This window comes from Hemicordylus capensis, chromosome 4, assembly GCF_027244095.1.
Source record: "Hemicordylus capensis ecotype Gifberg chromosome 4, rHemCap1.1.pri, whole genome shotgun sequence".
NCBI lineage: Eukaryota > Metazoa > Chordata > Lepidosauria > Squamata > Cordylidae > Hemicordylus > Hemicordylus capensis.
This window is the reverse complement of record NC_069660.1, coordinates 156,567,051-156,582,695: the sequence shown is the minus strand read 5'-3', so window position 1 is coordinate 156,582,695 and position 15,645 is coordinate 156,567,051. Positions and strand designations below refer to the sequence as shown.

At 45.7% G+C, this 15,645-nt stretch overlaps 1 protein-coding gene across 3 annotated transcripts in view; it reads right to left on the bottom strand.

Annotated features, from left to right (window-relative positions):
* Positions 1-15,645, bottom strand: part of LOC128325126 (ADAMTS-like protein 2) — a 54,547-nt gene that overhangs the window by 20,257 nt on the left and 18,645 nt on the right. For 2 of the 3 annotated variants that reach the window (XM_053250606.1, XM_053250605.1), the window contains 9 exons: positions 14,568-14,991; positions 12,318-12,424; positions 11,220-11,346; positions 10,529-10,742; positions 7,872-8,027; positions 5,553-5,723; positions 2,886-3,062; positions 1,272-1,416; positions 594-698 (listed from right to left, as the gene is read on the bottom strand). In XM_053250606.1, coding sequence (XP_053106581.1) covers positions 594-698; positions 1,272-1,416; positions 2,886-3,062; positions 5,553-5,723; positions 7,872-8,027; positions 10,529-10,742; positions 11,220-11,346; positions 12,318-12,424; positions 14,568-14,991 — 1,626 coding nt within the window. Of the gene's footprint in view, positions 1-593; positions 699-1,271; positions 1,417-2,885; positions 3,063-5,552; positions 5,724-7,871; positions 8,028-10,528; positions 10,743-11,219; positions 11,347-12,317; positions 12,425-14,567; positions 14,992-15,645 lie in introns of those variants that run through there. The other variant, XR_008307275.1, reaches the window with a different exon arrangement.

The window sequence follows — 15,645 nt, the reverse complement described above, 5'->3', positions numbered from 1 at the left end:
GCGGGAAACACAGGCTAGACTGTATGGACCTTTGGTTTGATCCAGCAGGGCTCTTCTTTCATTCTTTTGTTTTAATGCATGGGAAGTGTTGGGTATACTCCTTAGCACTATGTCAATGCATTATTTTTGTTATCACCCAGAGGCCAGGATCCACTTAGATGTGGAGGGGAATGGGTGGCAACATCAACAGGGGGCAACTGGCTGGCTAAGGGACAGTGGTGAATGAAGAGGACTCTGATGGCTCAGTGAGGGGGAGCAGGCCATTAAGCCCCACATGTTCCAGGATATGGGAGCAGCACAGGTTTCAATATTTCACTTGGCATGACAAAATGCCTGTGGACGGTACCATGAAAACAGGTTGTTTTGTTGGCTGTGTATTATACAGAGGTATGGCATCTTTTGAGAAGTATCCTGTATCCAGGGTCCTTCTGTCTGCCTTACAGAGGGTTCTAGCAGACGGGCAGGAAGTAGCCAGGCAGCATGGCTTTGGATCTAGAATACAGATTTCAAACAAGCCTCTCTCTTAAGGGCATGTTGCTTCTTGTTCCTGCCAGGGAAGTTCAATAGACAGTTTGGGAATCAGGGTGACTTACTCCTACAAGATCTACAGCAAGCCTTCCTGTAGTACCAATGTGAACAGAGCTTCACTTTCAAGACCAGCACACAGTTAGCCGTCGCTTTGTCTTCACAGTCTTCATCTAGAGAACAGAAACATGACACAGGTGTTAACTAGAAAGCTGCCTGGTTCCTCTATGGGTCTAGAAGTATTCCAGGTCCCACCGCCCCCAGTCAAAATCTTGCCTGGCTGGCTGAAAAGAAGATGAACTGGTGGGAGCTACTTTATTTCAGAGAGTTAGCTGTTTTCAGAACAATACAGGGACTTTACCCTCTTTCACCTCTGCAAGCCCTAGCCAATATGTCACCTTTCACTCCGATCATTCTTCGTCCCACTTTTCTTCCTCCTCCTCCTGCCTTCTCTGCTCTTCATTCCTTTGAAACACCCTTTTCTTCCAACTCTCGTGTCCTGAACCTGCTTCATTACTGTCTTATTTCCTGTGCCTCTGCCTGCCCAGCCCATCACTAGGATTTGAGCAGGACAGCCAGTAGCAGCCAGAGACCCTTTTGGCTTGCCTCATCCCTCTGTGACATCATGTCTTAATCACCCTCATCACCACCACATTCCTCAGTGCATCATCATACAAAAAAGAGCCATGGCACCTTCTCTCTCAAGGCTCAAGCTCCCAAAGATGTCCCTGAGGAAATGTCTTCACCTGGAGCATCTGTGGGACACAACTGTAGCTGGCAAGTCTGCTTGGCTTCAGGCTTGGAAACAGAGTCACAGCCTTGTCCTAGGACTTCGCCCTGGTAGCATTTCACCTCACGAAACCGCAGGCCTGTGCCACAGGTCTTGCTGCACTGTGGAGGGATAAAAACATGACCCCCAAATGTTCTTCACTGGAAGGAATAGAGGATATAATGCTCTTTCACTAAAGACTTCCCTAAAAAGTTGAATTTTTGATGGCTAGGTTAAACTGATAGAAGGTTATAGCACTGTCACATTTTCCAGTGAATTGAGTTAATAACTGGGACTCAGTTTTAGTCAACTGTAGGTGTGAACAGCACATGGGATTGCTTGGGTATGGTCCTAGTTAGATCATTGGCAATCATACTGATTATCTTTTTTTCATGGGGCCAAATCCAGCCCATGCTCCCTCCTCTCCTGGGCAATTGATGGGTGCTATTGCCGATAATCTGGCCAGGGCAACATGTGTGCAGCCCCATGTGTCCAGCTACCGGATCAAGTAAGGAATGGTACTCATATCATCTGTTTGCATCTATGGTTCTCCATCCAGTTAGAAATACAATTTATTATTATTATCATCATCATCAATCTATCAAATTTGTACACCACCCCAAACTTTCATCTCTGGGCGGTTAACAATTGTAGAAGTGTTAGATTTTGAGTGGCAAGAACTGAATCCACACATATTGAAGAAGATATAGGCCAGTCCTTGTACCTGCATTCAGATATCTATACACTTGTACATGTATTTGTAAGAATGACTGTACCCTGAATGCATTTTAAAAGGTACAGGCCCCCTGATATGCAGGGTAGAGATAGCACGTGTACTGCTGTACAACTGCATTTCCTCCCGATCCCCTCAAAATGAACATAATCATATTCCCTTAAAACCTCTACCAAAGTTTTGTGCTAGGCACAAAAACAGCACAAAACTCCGGTAGAGGTTTTGAGGGGAACCCTATGTGGCTAGGAGGGAATATGAAAATATCTATTCTTGGAAGCATTTCCTTGGAACCCAATTTGACATGTCTATCACACCTTTAAACGAGGCAGCACAAAACCCAAGGCACAAAACCAGCACAAAACTTTGAAAGAGGTTTTGAGGAGATATGATGATCTCCATTTTGGAGGGAGGTCAGGAGCAAATGCAGCTCTGCTGTACCTGTGCTCAACATGATGGGAGAACAACCGTACCTGTGTCTAGGTCTGTACACGTACACTGTGTACACTGTACACAAATTGTACAACTGTTGAACATGACTAGTGCATAGGACTAATATCTCAGCCTAATCTACCTCACAGAGTTGTGAGGATATAAGGGGAGAGGAGAAACATGTCCACCACCTAAGACTCCTTGTAGGAAGGATAGGATACAGGTAGGAAGTAATGAGGCTCTAACTCCTTATTACTTTCCCCAAGGCTTTGGGATAGCAAACGCTAGAAATCTCAGTGCATCACTCTTTCCCCATCTCTTGCCTCCCTACTAAAGGAGGCCTGTCCTCCTCATCCATCCTTTCACCTCTTTCCTGTCTCAAGCTCTCACCATCACCACAGCCCCTTCCCCTGTTGCCTTTGCCCCTACCTGGGACCAGGAGGTTGAAAACCACGTTGAACAGGGTCTCTTGAAACAGGACACCTGTACTTCCGGCTTTGGCAACACATCACAGCGCTTCTCAGAGTACTCCCTGTACAGACCATTCTCCAGCCCTGCACACAGCACAGTCCGCGTCTTGACTCCTCGGCCACATGTGGCGTTGCACTGCCGTGGAGAAAGGGAGATGCCATCCGTCTAACAGCTCGAGGAAACACGAGGTTATGCTAGGCAAATGCACAGTGGCTTCTCGCATCATGTTTCTTTTTAACCGGCAAACCTGGGTTACGGCAAGCCAGCAACTACCCCAAGAGTTACTGTGCCTGGGTGTGTATAATACAAGAGGAAGTGAAAGGTGAAGGTAAAGTTCATCTTTCTTTTTTTGGCAATACAAGTTACCTTTTATAATGAAGGTTTGGGACTAATGAATTTTCATTTTCATTATGTCTCCCCAAACTGCTGGATGTAGGCTATTTTATTTTATTATTAAATTTCCATCCCATTCAATTGGATAAAGGTATGTGGTTTTGTTTCCCTATTTATTTGTTTTTCTTACTTCAATCCCTCATTTTTTCTTTTAAAAAGGAAAATCTAAGCTAGTTAACTCAATAAATATAAAAGGGGCCAGTGGAAGGGGCCTTGCTGACTCTCCCAGTCTTTCACCTGACTGGCTCTGGATGGACTATGCAGGGAGATGAGGAAAGGTTGAGGGAAAGTGGCTGTGGGTTTCAGCAAGTGGGTGAAAGGGCCTTGCTGTCTTTCCCACAGGCCTTTGCCCACACTGCTTCCATGTTTGTGTTCACCTTCACAAAGAAGTGGTGACAGGGCTGGCAGTCTAGAAGCAGGCAGACAACTCAGGAGGAGCTCATAAGAACATGCCCTGCTGGACCAGGCCCAAGGCCCATCCAGTCTAGCATCCCGTTTCAGAGTGGGCCATCACGTGCCTCTGAGAAGTCCACAGACAAGAGGTGAGGGCATGCTCTATCTCCTGCTGTTGCTCCTCTGCAACTAGTATTGAGAGGCATCATGCCTCTGAGGCTGGAGGTGGCTTATAGCCATTAGACAAATAGCCATTGATAGCCCTGTCCTCCATGAATTGTCCAAGCCCCTTTTAAAGCCATCCAAGCTAGTGGCCATCACCACATCCCATGTCAGAGAATTCCATAGATTAATTATATGCTGTGTGAAAAAGTACTTCCTTTTGTCAGTCCTAAATTTCCTGATGATCAGTTTCATGGGATGGCCACTGGTTCTAGTGTTGTGAGACAGGGAGAAAAATTTCTCTCTGCCCACTCTCTCTCTATAATTGTATACACCTCTATCATGTCTCCCCATAGTTGCCTCTTCTCCAAACTAAAAAGCCCCAGATTCTGTAGCCTTGCCTCAATAAAGAAGGTGCTCCAGGAAGTTTTTCACATGAGGCTTTTAAAGCCCTTTAACTCGCATCTCCTCTGGAATGGAGGGGGTGCATTCACATATCAGCCAGATTTACCCCAAAGTCCCTGCAAGTTATTGGGGAGCAGTTCACACACAATTCAGGTTTTTCACTACACATTAGAGTGTAGCCCAATTTATATCCGGGGTTAAAAAATCCAGTATTTGCATCGGGTAGGGATGTGCACGAACCGGTCCAGAGGCCTTTCTAAAGGCCTCCGAACTGGTTCGAAGGCGGCGCCAGCTCGAAGGTTCGACGCTGGGGGGTGGCTCTTTAAGGATGGGGGAGGGTGCACTTACCCCTCCCACTGCTTTCCCCTCGCCGGCACTCCATTTTTAGGGAAATTCATGGGGTGGCAGTGTACCTCCCTGCCGCCCCTTCTCCCATTCTTCGCTGGAAGTGGCCAGAAGTATCACCTGTGCCAGCTGCGCACGCGCTGGCGATAGTTCCGGCCACTTCTGGCCAAGAATGGGGGAAGGGGCAGCAGGGAGGCATGCTGCTGCCCCATGGATTTCCTTAAAAATGGAGCACTGGCAGGAGAAAAGTGGCGGGTGGGTTAAGGGCACCCTCCCCCGCCCTTAAAGGGACAAAACCACCACCCCCGAATCTTAACCACACCTCCGCGGTTCCATGCACATTACTAGCAGCGGGTTTTGGGGACAACTTCAAGTCCGCAGTAAAGCCTCCCAGTAAATCTGCTGTGTGTAAAAGTCACAGGCCCCTGATCATCCTACTTGCCCTCTTCTGTACCTTTTCCAGTTCTACAATGGAAATATAATAGACTCATGGCTGCAGTCTATTAGCAGCTCAGTCTGAACAGCTTTATAGAACCATTTTATAGCTTTATAGAATCACAAGGGACCCTATTAGCTCCACGTATGAAGTAATCGTTGCTGAGCTGTGAGCCGCAGAACCACCCTCTGCCCATCTATGGTGAATCTATGTAGCACCATCTATGTAGCGCCATCTGTGGTGGTGCTACGGTAAGCCCCAATCAACAGTTCCCTCTGCTCACAAGCTACCATAGTGGTATGGAGAGTAACATGCCTAGACTCCACTGCTAGAGCTCCCGGTTCAAGACCCTTGACATGGTACATAAATGGGAGCAGAAGGCAAAGATACTTGTAGAAGCAAACTTTTTCTTTGTTTCATTTTGGCTGAGAGTAGCAAATTCATTCAGTCCAACCTAAAGCCATGGATCATGTGATCAGGTGCAGACTCACCTGATCCCATTCTTGCTCAACCCAGTGTGCAGGGCAGTTCTTGTCTCCACATGGATAGATTGCCAAGGGCTTGGTGTTGGGGTCGCACTGCGAGTTTGAGATCACCTTCCCTTCCAAATTGCGGCAGGTGACAAAGCGGCTCATCCGTCCCTCTCCACATAAACCTGAACACTTAGAGAAACAAAGGGGTCTTTCAAGGTAACCGTGGCTGAAAGCAGTCTCTCGTCTGGAGGGGGTATCATTCATGTGCTAACTGGAACATAATTGTAAGACTTCTGGCATGTTGGGGCGGGGGGTGTTTGTATTCCATGCAGCCACATAGAGGCTGGTCAGTGTGCAGAATTTCTTAAAAATCTTTGTCAGAAGAAGAAGAAGAAGAAGAAGAAGAAGAAGAAGAAGAAGAAGAAGAAGAAGAAGAAGTAACTAGACCTAATTATTGTAGAACAATTCCTGAAAACACAATATAAAGGAAAGTGGTTTCATCTCTAGGCTTAGGTACTAAAAGCACTTTCTCTCGTGGTGTTCTTCTTACCACCATTCTCCACCATACTCCAACCTTTTCACTTCCTGTCTCCATTGACTGCCCCCTCCTCCACTGACACTCCAGTCATTGCCAAAATATCCTGGAATCTGCCAAATGCTACAGCCATAACTTATCACCCCTCTAAAAAAAGCAAAACACAGATCCATGCAAAATAGCATGACTTGCACAATTTCATATGTAACCAGCAACGCTGTACCGGGTGTTCTTAATGTTCTCATTGATCTCAAAAGAAGAAAAACTTCCTGTTTGCTAATTTACATATATTTGTTTATAATCACCGTTTTGAAACTGTGTGTGTATGAAGTGAATGTGTGTCTGGGAACACACCCCAGAATCCCTTGCAAAACACTAGGGTTTCTTGGCTGACAAATCTACATGGAAAGCTGTACATTTCCTGAAGACGGTAGCCCTATTCAGGCGTGAGAGCTCTGTGGATGCTGTATCCTGGTACAGTGACCATGGAAGTGTGGCTCAAAGCCCCGCCCCCATGCTGGTGCATTCGGAAACCCTAACTCCCTGCTCCCCATGAGGACATCATTTGTCTCATGTATAATGGGGTATAGTATCTATGGATATCTACCTCCGGAACAGGGCTAGAAACTTTGAAGAAGACAAATTTACTAAAGTACTATGCTGATTTAAAACTGCCCATGATGTTGTCTCTGAACATAAACAAGTGATGCTGATTTTTTGTTTGAAAATAATACTTTAAAACTTTTCTTCCTATCAGGGGCTCTGATTTTCAACCCTAGGGTGGACTGGGTGGAGTGCAGAATCTTCCCCTTGTAGGCTTACCACCTGGTTGGCTTTGTTTTATTTATGCCAAGGCTCTATTCATTTTTAATACTCCTTATGGCCTTTTAAAATCCCCTTTTATCCCCTTACCTTTTCTGCCTGTTCCTGTCCTCACATGCTCTATCAGGTCTTTGGGTCTAATCTCAAAGGATTCCTGAAGTAGAACATCTAAGGGTGTGTTTAGGAAGGAACACATAATTGGCTTGATATAGAAAGACAAAGCCAACTTGCACATCAGCATCCACAATGTGGTGCTCTTCTGTCCCCACTAAATGGGCTGTATGTGTCCTCTGATGCAGATGGAGGTGCACATCACCATCCAGGGTCATCACTTGTTGCTGGAGACCTAGTTGAATGCAACCAGAATCAGGCAGGCATCATTATCAGTAAGCAGAAGTTGTCGCTTTGGCCAGTTTTTAGATGGCATAGTCAGATTTTGAATGGCCAGGCTACCCCAATCTTTGAAACACACTGCACAGGCTGGGGCCCTCACAGTAAGGCTGAACTACCCACCATCAGGTAGGTGTTTCCTTCATTGCAACAGTGATCTCCAATGCAACATTTCCCCTAAAAGTGAATGCAGCCATCCACTTGTATGAAAGAAAGGAAAGGAATGCTCTCAAGGACATCACGGCAGCGGTGACTTAGCTGTTGCTAGCAATCCCTGGGTCTGGGCAGGAGGCAGACTCTTGTCCCAGACTGCACCCCACAGAACAGTTTGTCCTTTATCCTACAGAACTCAGTTGGAGCCATGGAGTGAGCCCACTCCATCTGCATAGCCCCACACATTTCTTGGTCAAATAAGAATGTGACTAAGAAACAAAATTCAGCAACTGACTGAAAGCTTTAGAAGTAGGAATGCCTCCTGCCACCCATCCCAAAAGCCACATATTCCTGTAACCCTGTAATCTCCCCCACCCCCTTCAGACCTAGCCTCTAAGACAGCTGGAGGACAGAAATCACAGTCTTTCGCGACTCACCGGTCCCCAGTCAGAGACAGTCCAGTGCCGGTCACAGGGAGGTCCTGTGCACTCCCGCTCACTGACAGGCCTCATTGACTCATTGCACAGGTGGGGGTCGACGGAGCAGCGCACCTCCCTCTTCATTGTTCCTGGACCACCACACCGGGCAGAACACTGTAAAACAACAACAGCAGCCACAGAACAGAGGTAGTACCGAGTCAGAGAAAATGAAAATGATCATGAAGGATACAAGCAGTGAGGAAAGCGTGTTCTAGTCCTCTGTTATGACCACGTTCATTCTGTCATGAACCACGTAGGTAGGACAGGGCTGCTCAATTTGGGCCATCCTCCAGTTGTTGGCCTACAACTCCCATAATCCCTGGCTATTGGCCACTGTGGCTGGGGATTATGGGAGCTGTAGTCCAAAAACAGATAGGGGGCCAAAGTTGAGCAGGCCTGGTGTAGGATCATCACACACACCTCTACCCTGCTCAGGAAAGGGACCCAATACTTCTGATCCTGGGGACTGCCCCTTGAAAAATCTTCACTCAGCAGCAGACAGGTGGAGCCTAGGAATAGCAGTCAAGGCCAGAACACATGAAAGAGCTCAGTTGGTGCTGGTACTCCACCATAAGAGCAAGCTTAGAGTTATCCAAAGCCCCCTGCCCTGCAAAATAGCACATCAGTCTTTGTGGGTCCCTGTGAGAGGCTGGGCTAGGATGATGCCTTCCTGACACGGCTATTCCTATAAAGAGGCAAAATCAGGTGGCTACCTCAGGCAGCCATTTTATGATGGGAGCCAGGGGTTGGGTTTTTGCTTCAGACAACAAAATGTCTTGAGGCAGCCTTATTTCCTCACATAGCAAAATCCTCACATAGATACTATACGATCTCAGTTTAATAAGGGGAGCCATTCACCTAAGAATTATCTGGAGAATTAGTAACTTCCGACAAAAGCCCCAGCACGTGAAAGATGAGTGTACTATAGGAGCAGTAAAAAGTGAGACGCTCACTCAAACTATTCCACAGAAATGATCTTCTGTACACAGCCTGAGATTTCCAAGGTTCCAGCTCCTGAAGAAAACTTTCTGTGGAAAACACAGCCTAGATTTCAGTTTTCAGCCTGTGGGGGTTTAGGGGTCAAGCATAACCTTCTGTTATTCCTTGGTCTGGCATGGGATGTAACACAGCTGGGTGTCTGTTAGCTCAACTTATTCAGGTCCCTGAATAATCATCTTTAATAATAATTGCTAATAATCATTAGTATCTGGCTCCCTGGGAGTTATTCGCACATGGCTTCATGCTGCGGGGTAAATGTTGAGCGAAGCCACTTCGAAGTACACTCACAGGATTGAAGAAAGCAGCCCCTTCCCTCTGCCCTCGGGGTTGCTTTTGATGGAAGTTCACGTTTTCCTCGTGTTTTCCTTCTAGCCAATGGTGGGGGGAGGAGAGAGGGAGAGTACTGAAGCGCTACCTCTGCATTTGTAAAGAGAGTATCCTTCTTATCATGCTAATGATTCTACGTCAGTGCCTCGCCCTATTTTTCAGAAAAAGTACCTTAAAACCAGCATTCTAAAAACTTGTAAACACCTCGAGATAAGCTAGAATTCACAAGACAAAGCCCGACTTGTGTGTGGAGTGGGTCCAAGGATCCTGAAGGGACTTCGGGGTAAGTCTGGCTAGTGTGTGAATACACATAGTCTCTCCCGAAGGAGATTCGGGGTAGAAGCCCTGTGTGTAAAGCCTCCTGGTGCTAACTATTTTATGTGCCATTTAAAGCACATTTAGTGCCACACTAGATGTTACATAGCAGATGCGACTTCATAGGAATACTCTCCCTCGAGAGGCCTGCATGGCCCCTACTCTTCATTCCTTTCTCCAAGTGGATAAAAAGTGGCGTTTTCATTGTACTTTTGATGAGTGGATTTAAATTGCTCAGTTGCTGGTTCTTTTCTGTGCTGAGCCACTGCTGGGCTGCAACTTGCCTGAACTCTGTTGTCATTTATTATTTTGGTTCTATGCTTTTGAGCTTTTATTGATTTTGCTTTGATTCTGATGTGAGTCACCCTGGGCTGCCTTTTGGCAGGAAAGGTGGGCTTTCAATGCTTTAAAAGAAATAAATAATAAAAAGAAATAAGTGTGTAGGTCTCCCAGCTTTCTTAAATGAAAAGTAGCTGCAAAAGGCTGGATATGTGTCTGGAGGAGTGGTGGATAAGAGGTGCTTCACCCTTTCTTATCAAACCTTTTCTCCCCAACCTGCTTCCCCCCTGTGTAATGTCTCATTTGACAATCAAACTTGAGCTTATTCTGGAACAAATGGGTTATTCCCCTCCTTCTACAGACATACACAGCCTCACCTAAAGAGTGTGGGCTCAGGACTAAGATCATGTCTGTAAAGCACATTGAGACTGTCACGTGTGCAATGTTACACAGCTTTTGTTATATTAAGGATCCCAACTGGAGCCTGTCTTTAAAATGGATTTCAGCCCCACACTTCTGTTATACAAGCATAAGAAGAGAACAGAACCAGGGCTGACCTCCATATTCTTTCCTTCTATTGTTCCTCAAATGTTCACAAGAGACACTTAGCATGGTTGAAGAGAAGCTAACGTAGCTGTTTCCCCAGTGACCTTGTGGGCCATTTTTGTGTTTAACCCTGCCAAAGTGCCACGTACCTCAGACCACTCTGACAGCTCCCACTGTGGCCCACATGCTTTATTCTTGCACGACTTTCGCTCCATGGGCCTCGCTAGCCCAGCTGACTCACACAAGTCATCATAAACAGAACTGTCAAAGCCTGGAGCCAGCATTTTCCAGCAGCGCACAGTTCGGTACTGAGAGCCTTCACTGCAGGTCCTGGAGCACTCACTCCACTGGCTGGTCTCCCACCTACATACAGCATTCAACAGCAAGACAGAGAGCAAATTCAGCTTAGTTGAAGGTAATGGATCAGTGGCACGATCTGAGACAAGATATGGCCTGGCGCCCAAACCTAAGGGCTTCCTTCTTCGTGGCATGGAGGTAAATAGTGTGCAATGCCTCCCCCTCACCCACCCCGCCGCCAAATTTAGACTCTGTAGAATAATGTTGGTCCAATAGTTACTTTATGTTTGTCCCCTTCAAATCAAAGCAAATCCTTTATTAGATTACATAATATTTTCCAATTTCCACAGCACCTTCCACAAGTCTGTAAAAGATGGGAAAATACGACACTGTAAGAATGCTACCCAGTAACTACCTCCCGCCAGCCGTAAGCGATAGGCCTTATATTTTGATTCAGTATTAAGATTCCACACATGCACACACAGACAGACACAGACACACTGTAACTAGATGCCTTTCCATTCGTTGGTTCATTTCACTCACCTAGGTTGGCAGTCTCTGCCTTCACAAAACTCATGAGTGGGCTCTGGACGGGTCAGCGCATCGCAATATACTTCCTCCACTTCCACTCCATCGTAGCGGACACACATGGCATAGGAAGTGCTGATCCCTAGGTGGACATCAAAAGTGGTTTTTTAAAAAAATCAGATGCTGTTTTATTGCCATTAGCTGGCCTAGATAATGGCTTGCTTCATGGACAGCCACTTTAGGTGTTCAGTCCAAGGAAGCAGCAAGAGGAGAGGCTTAAGTGACTTCGGGCTTCCTCTTCCCATGCTTCCAGATCTTGTCTGAAAGGGCAAGATTCCTTCTACAGAGAGATGCACATTCTGTTTTCACAATGGGAAAATACACATCTCTCCACAGGGAATATGTGCACCTTTTGGAGAAGACCCAGAAATGTAGGCCAACAAGTCACTCAGACTTACTCTCCTAGCACTTGCTTGGAACATTTGTGGGTTCTCCAAGTAGCGGGATTGCACAACAGCCTAAAGTAGTTGATGCACAAGCAGTTAATGTTGGGATATGGGTTAAGAATATAAAGTTTGTGGTCTGAAAATATAACAAACAAAGCTTGTGCTCACTGTAGCAGCATGTTAACTGCTCCTTAACACCTGGAGAACGCACCACAAAAGCCAACCAGAAAAGCACTTCTATGATGTGGACCCAAAAAGTGGTCTAGAATGGGGTGTGAAAATAACTCACAGGCCTTGCATGAATAAGGTTCCAGGTTCAATCTCTAGGAAAAGACCTCTGCCTGAGACCTTAAAGAGCCACTATCAGTCACAGCAGACAATATAGGGCTAAATGGACCAATTATACTCAGCATAAAGCAGTTTCTTGTGACAGGCATGTTACTGTTTATATTCTGTGCAGTATTTAAGGAAGCAAAGTGAGGATTCAGAAGTAGAACAAGTAGATACATCCACATCAAATGCAATGATGTAAACCAGAGCCTTCCATGCCAGTCCTTGTTTACATATTTCTTGAAAGACTTCTTAAATGGCTCTTCTGTTTGCTACAGAAGATAACCCTCTTGCACACTTTGTTCCTTGGAGAGACAACCCGTCCCCTCCCCACTACCTGATGTGCATGTGGAGCTGCAAGGTGCGTAGGCGGACACTTTCCAGCGATACATGTCAGCCAGGCTGATGTCATCATGGCCAAGGGGGTTCAGCTCAAAGTCATTGCTGCAGGGAAAAGGAGCTCCTATGAACTCATGGGTGGATAGTCTATGGGAAGGAAAAACTGCTGCCCCTTCTTTGCTGATTGTGGGGTGGGAAGGGTCCCCAATTGTTCCTCAATAGGCAGATGCATATCAAAACTCAGGTGTGTGGTGCACCTGTCAAGGACATGATGCTTTGGACCAGAAATTCCCAAAGCATTGTATTTCCTGTGGCACTAGCTCATGTCCTGTGATACTAGCCTGCCACAGGAAAAACATTAATTAAAAGCTCTCAAGAGTCCGTAATATCAGCCCACAGAGGAGGCTGCTCACTTCATGATTCATTGTTCTGGCCTGGCCTCCTTCCAATCTGCCTCCACTGAGGGCGAATCATTCTGCTGTCTCTCTGCATCAGGGCTGAATGATTCAAACAAAGATGCAGCAGAAGTACACAGTCTCAAAGGAGGCTGCCTATTGCATCTTCACATGAGTCACTGCTTAGGCAAGCCAAGATCAGTGACTCGTGCAGAGACAGACAGAGTAGGCTCGTCTGAGGAGCATGATTCTAACTCTTACACATTCTAAAAGTACATACTTTTTTTCCAGGCAGAAGACTGAAGCATGACTTCAGCTTGAAGTCAAACACTCACAGCACAATCCTATGCATATTTCTTGGAAGGAAGTCCTATCAAGGTCCATGGGATTTCCTCCCAAGCAAGTGCATACAAGATTGCAGCTTAAGTGTACAGTATCTTAGCAGTTAGAAGTATGGAAAATGCTGCTTTAGGCCCAACAGCCTAACAAGTTATTCTAAGGGTCCCACAGGTTATAAATTTTCTAAGGACATTCACAAAGATCTAAGTCTGGGGATTCCAGCAGTCAGGGGGTGGACTTATTTCATGGAGTTTAGTTGCCAGTTCCACCACAAGGCATCCAGTCTACAAATCCATCACTCTTAAATCCACATATTAAAGGATGCTGGGTTTGATTCTCTTTTCCACCATCTGAATTCAGAATCATTATATCACAAAGGCAGCACTTAATCTGTGGAAGGAGAAAGACCAATGGTATAAATAAGAAACCTCTCAGTTAAATTCAGTGGAGTCATATAACAAGAGTAAAGACAGACAAAACACAGTTAGAATAGGGCTGATTTGGAAACATCTTCACAGCATTCAGTGGAAATGTACCTTTCCTCTGCAGAACTGAGCTCTGGGGAGGGGGGGGGTCAGTTTTGCAAGTCTGCAGCACAAGTGATCTATAAGCAGCACTGATTGGCTGGTGCCTGTGATGGCACCTCCTGTTCCCCAGCAATCCAGTTAAGGTCAGGGAACCCTTTTCATCTGTTTTGATCCTATATAGACCACGTCTAATCTGAGAGGATGGCTGAAGCAACCCCTTTCCCAGGGTCTACTTGAAGATCTGTAGGGAAGATCTTGAAGGGAAGGTAAACAGCAGCACTCCGACTCCGGAACTCATGCTTTTAGCTCCTGAAGGGATTGCCAATGGCCTGAAACAACTCTGTTTTAATTTTTATAATGTTTTGTTGTGGTTTTATATTTCTAAATTGTAAACAGCCTTGAATACCTTGGGGAAAGGCAGTATACAAATACAGTTTGTAAGCAAAGCAAGGGGTGAATGGATAAACTGACATATGTGCATGTGATAAATCCATAAATGTCTATGTATGCCTTACAAAATGAAAATAAAATTATAAGGTGAGAAGCCTGTCTGAAACACGAGATGTAGGTGCAAGACACAATACACTGGTATGTACAGATGTCATTCAAGGTGAGAGTCTGAGAGGAAGTCAGACTCACATTTTGTCTGAGGAACTCCCTGCACGTTCTCTTTCTACTTGAGACCTTAGGCAAGTGGGGGAGGCCTCAGGAGTCTGAGTTTTCTCTACATAGGACCCAGATTAATTTGATTTTCCTCTGGACTTGTTTTGTTGGCTGGTTGCTGTGCTTTTTGTTTGTTTGGTGTTTTACTGCTGTTTTAATGTTTTTGTACTGTGTATTTAAATCTGTATCGCTGTGCATTGCCTTGGAACCAATTGATAAAAGGCCAATGCACAAATATAATATAAACAAACAAGTATCTGTCTTCAACCCAGGAGAGCGTTTGTCCCTCTCTCCTCTAGGAAACATGCTCCTTTCCCATCTCACCTTTCGGTGTCAGGAGACTGAAGAGGTTCTGAGAAGTGTTTGTTTCCAAAGCCCGTCTGAAGGCTGGAACTGGAACTGGGTTTGGAAGATGTTGCCATCACAGTGTCATTTGTTGCTTCATCCACTGCATAGGCTTCAGCATTCTCGCTCTCTAGAAAGTTCTTATCCACAGGTTGCTTGTGTAGTCCTTCTGGCAAGCCTACCAATGAGCCGCTCCAAAACCCCTCCGTTGAGTTCTTCCTCCCCAGCTTGACCAACAGATAGTGCAATTCCCTACAAAAAGCAGCATTTTGTGGATCCTGGAGACACAATTTCCTGAAGAGACGAAGCCTGGATGGCCCAATCCTGCCAGTCTCTTGGAATTCAGGCCTTGCTGCACCAGGGGGCATGGCTGTGCTGGTTGTAATCTGATTGAGTCTGAGAGCTAAAAGAAAATGGATGACAGTGAACTTCAACACCCAGAAAACTATTCCATCTCTAATGACTCTCAGTTTATCACCTCTCCAATTAAAAGCATTTGCTCCCCAAAGGGACATGGAATTACGCTCATTCGACCTTGTATATTGGCAAGGAAATCCTTCTTATGTGATCTGGCATTTGAGCAATTCTGTATGTAATCTAGTAGCTAGTACAGTCTAAACAGAAGAGACTCTCTTTCAGTGGTTTTAAAAAAATGAGTTTCTTACCCTTATGATTGCAGAAATAAGATGTGTAAGCAGTGTCCATAAAAACCCACCAGGGCGCTTTCCAGACTACATGCTGTTCAGTAATATAATGCTTCAGCTTGGCAGGATCATTTTGATAATGTAAATAGCTTGGGCAACCCTTCTCAAGGTAAGTGTGCCGTCAAGTCAATTTCGACTCCTGGCGCCCACAGAGCCCTGTGGTGGTCTTTGGTAGAATACAGGAGGGGTTTACCATTGCCTCCTCCCACGCAGTATGAGATGATGCCTTTCAGCATCTTCCTATATCACTGCTGCAATATATGAATAGGTGTTTGTGCTTCTGTTTCTCAATGTTTACATTTTATGACAACTCAGACGGCAGTGAATTGAATTTTGGAACTCATATCTCAACT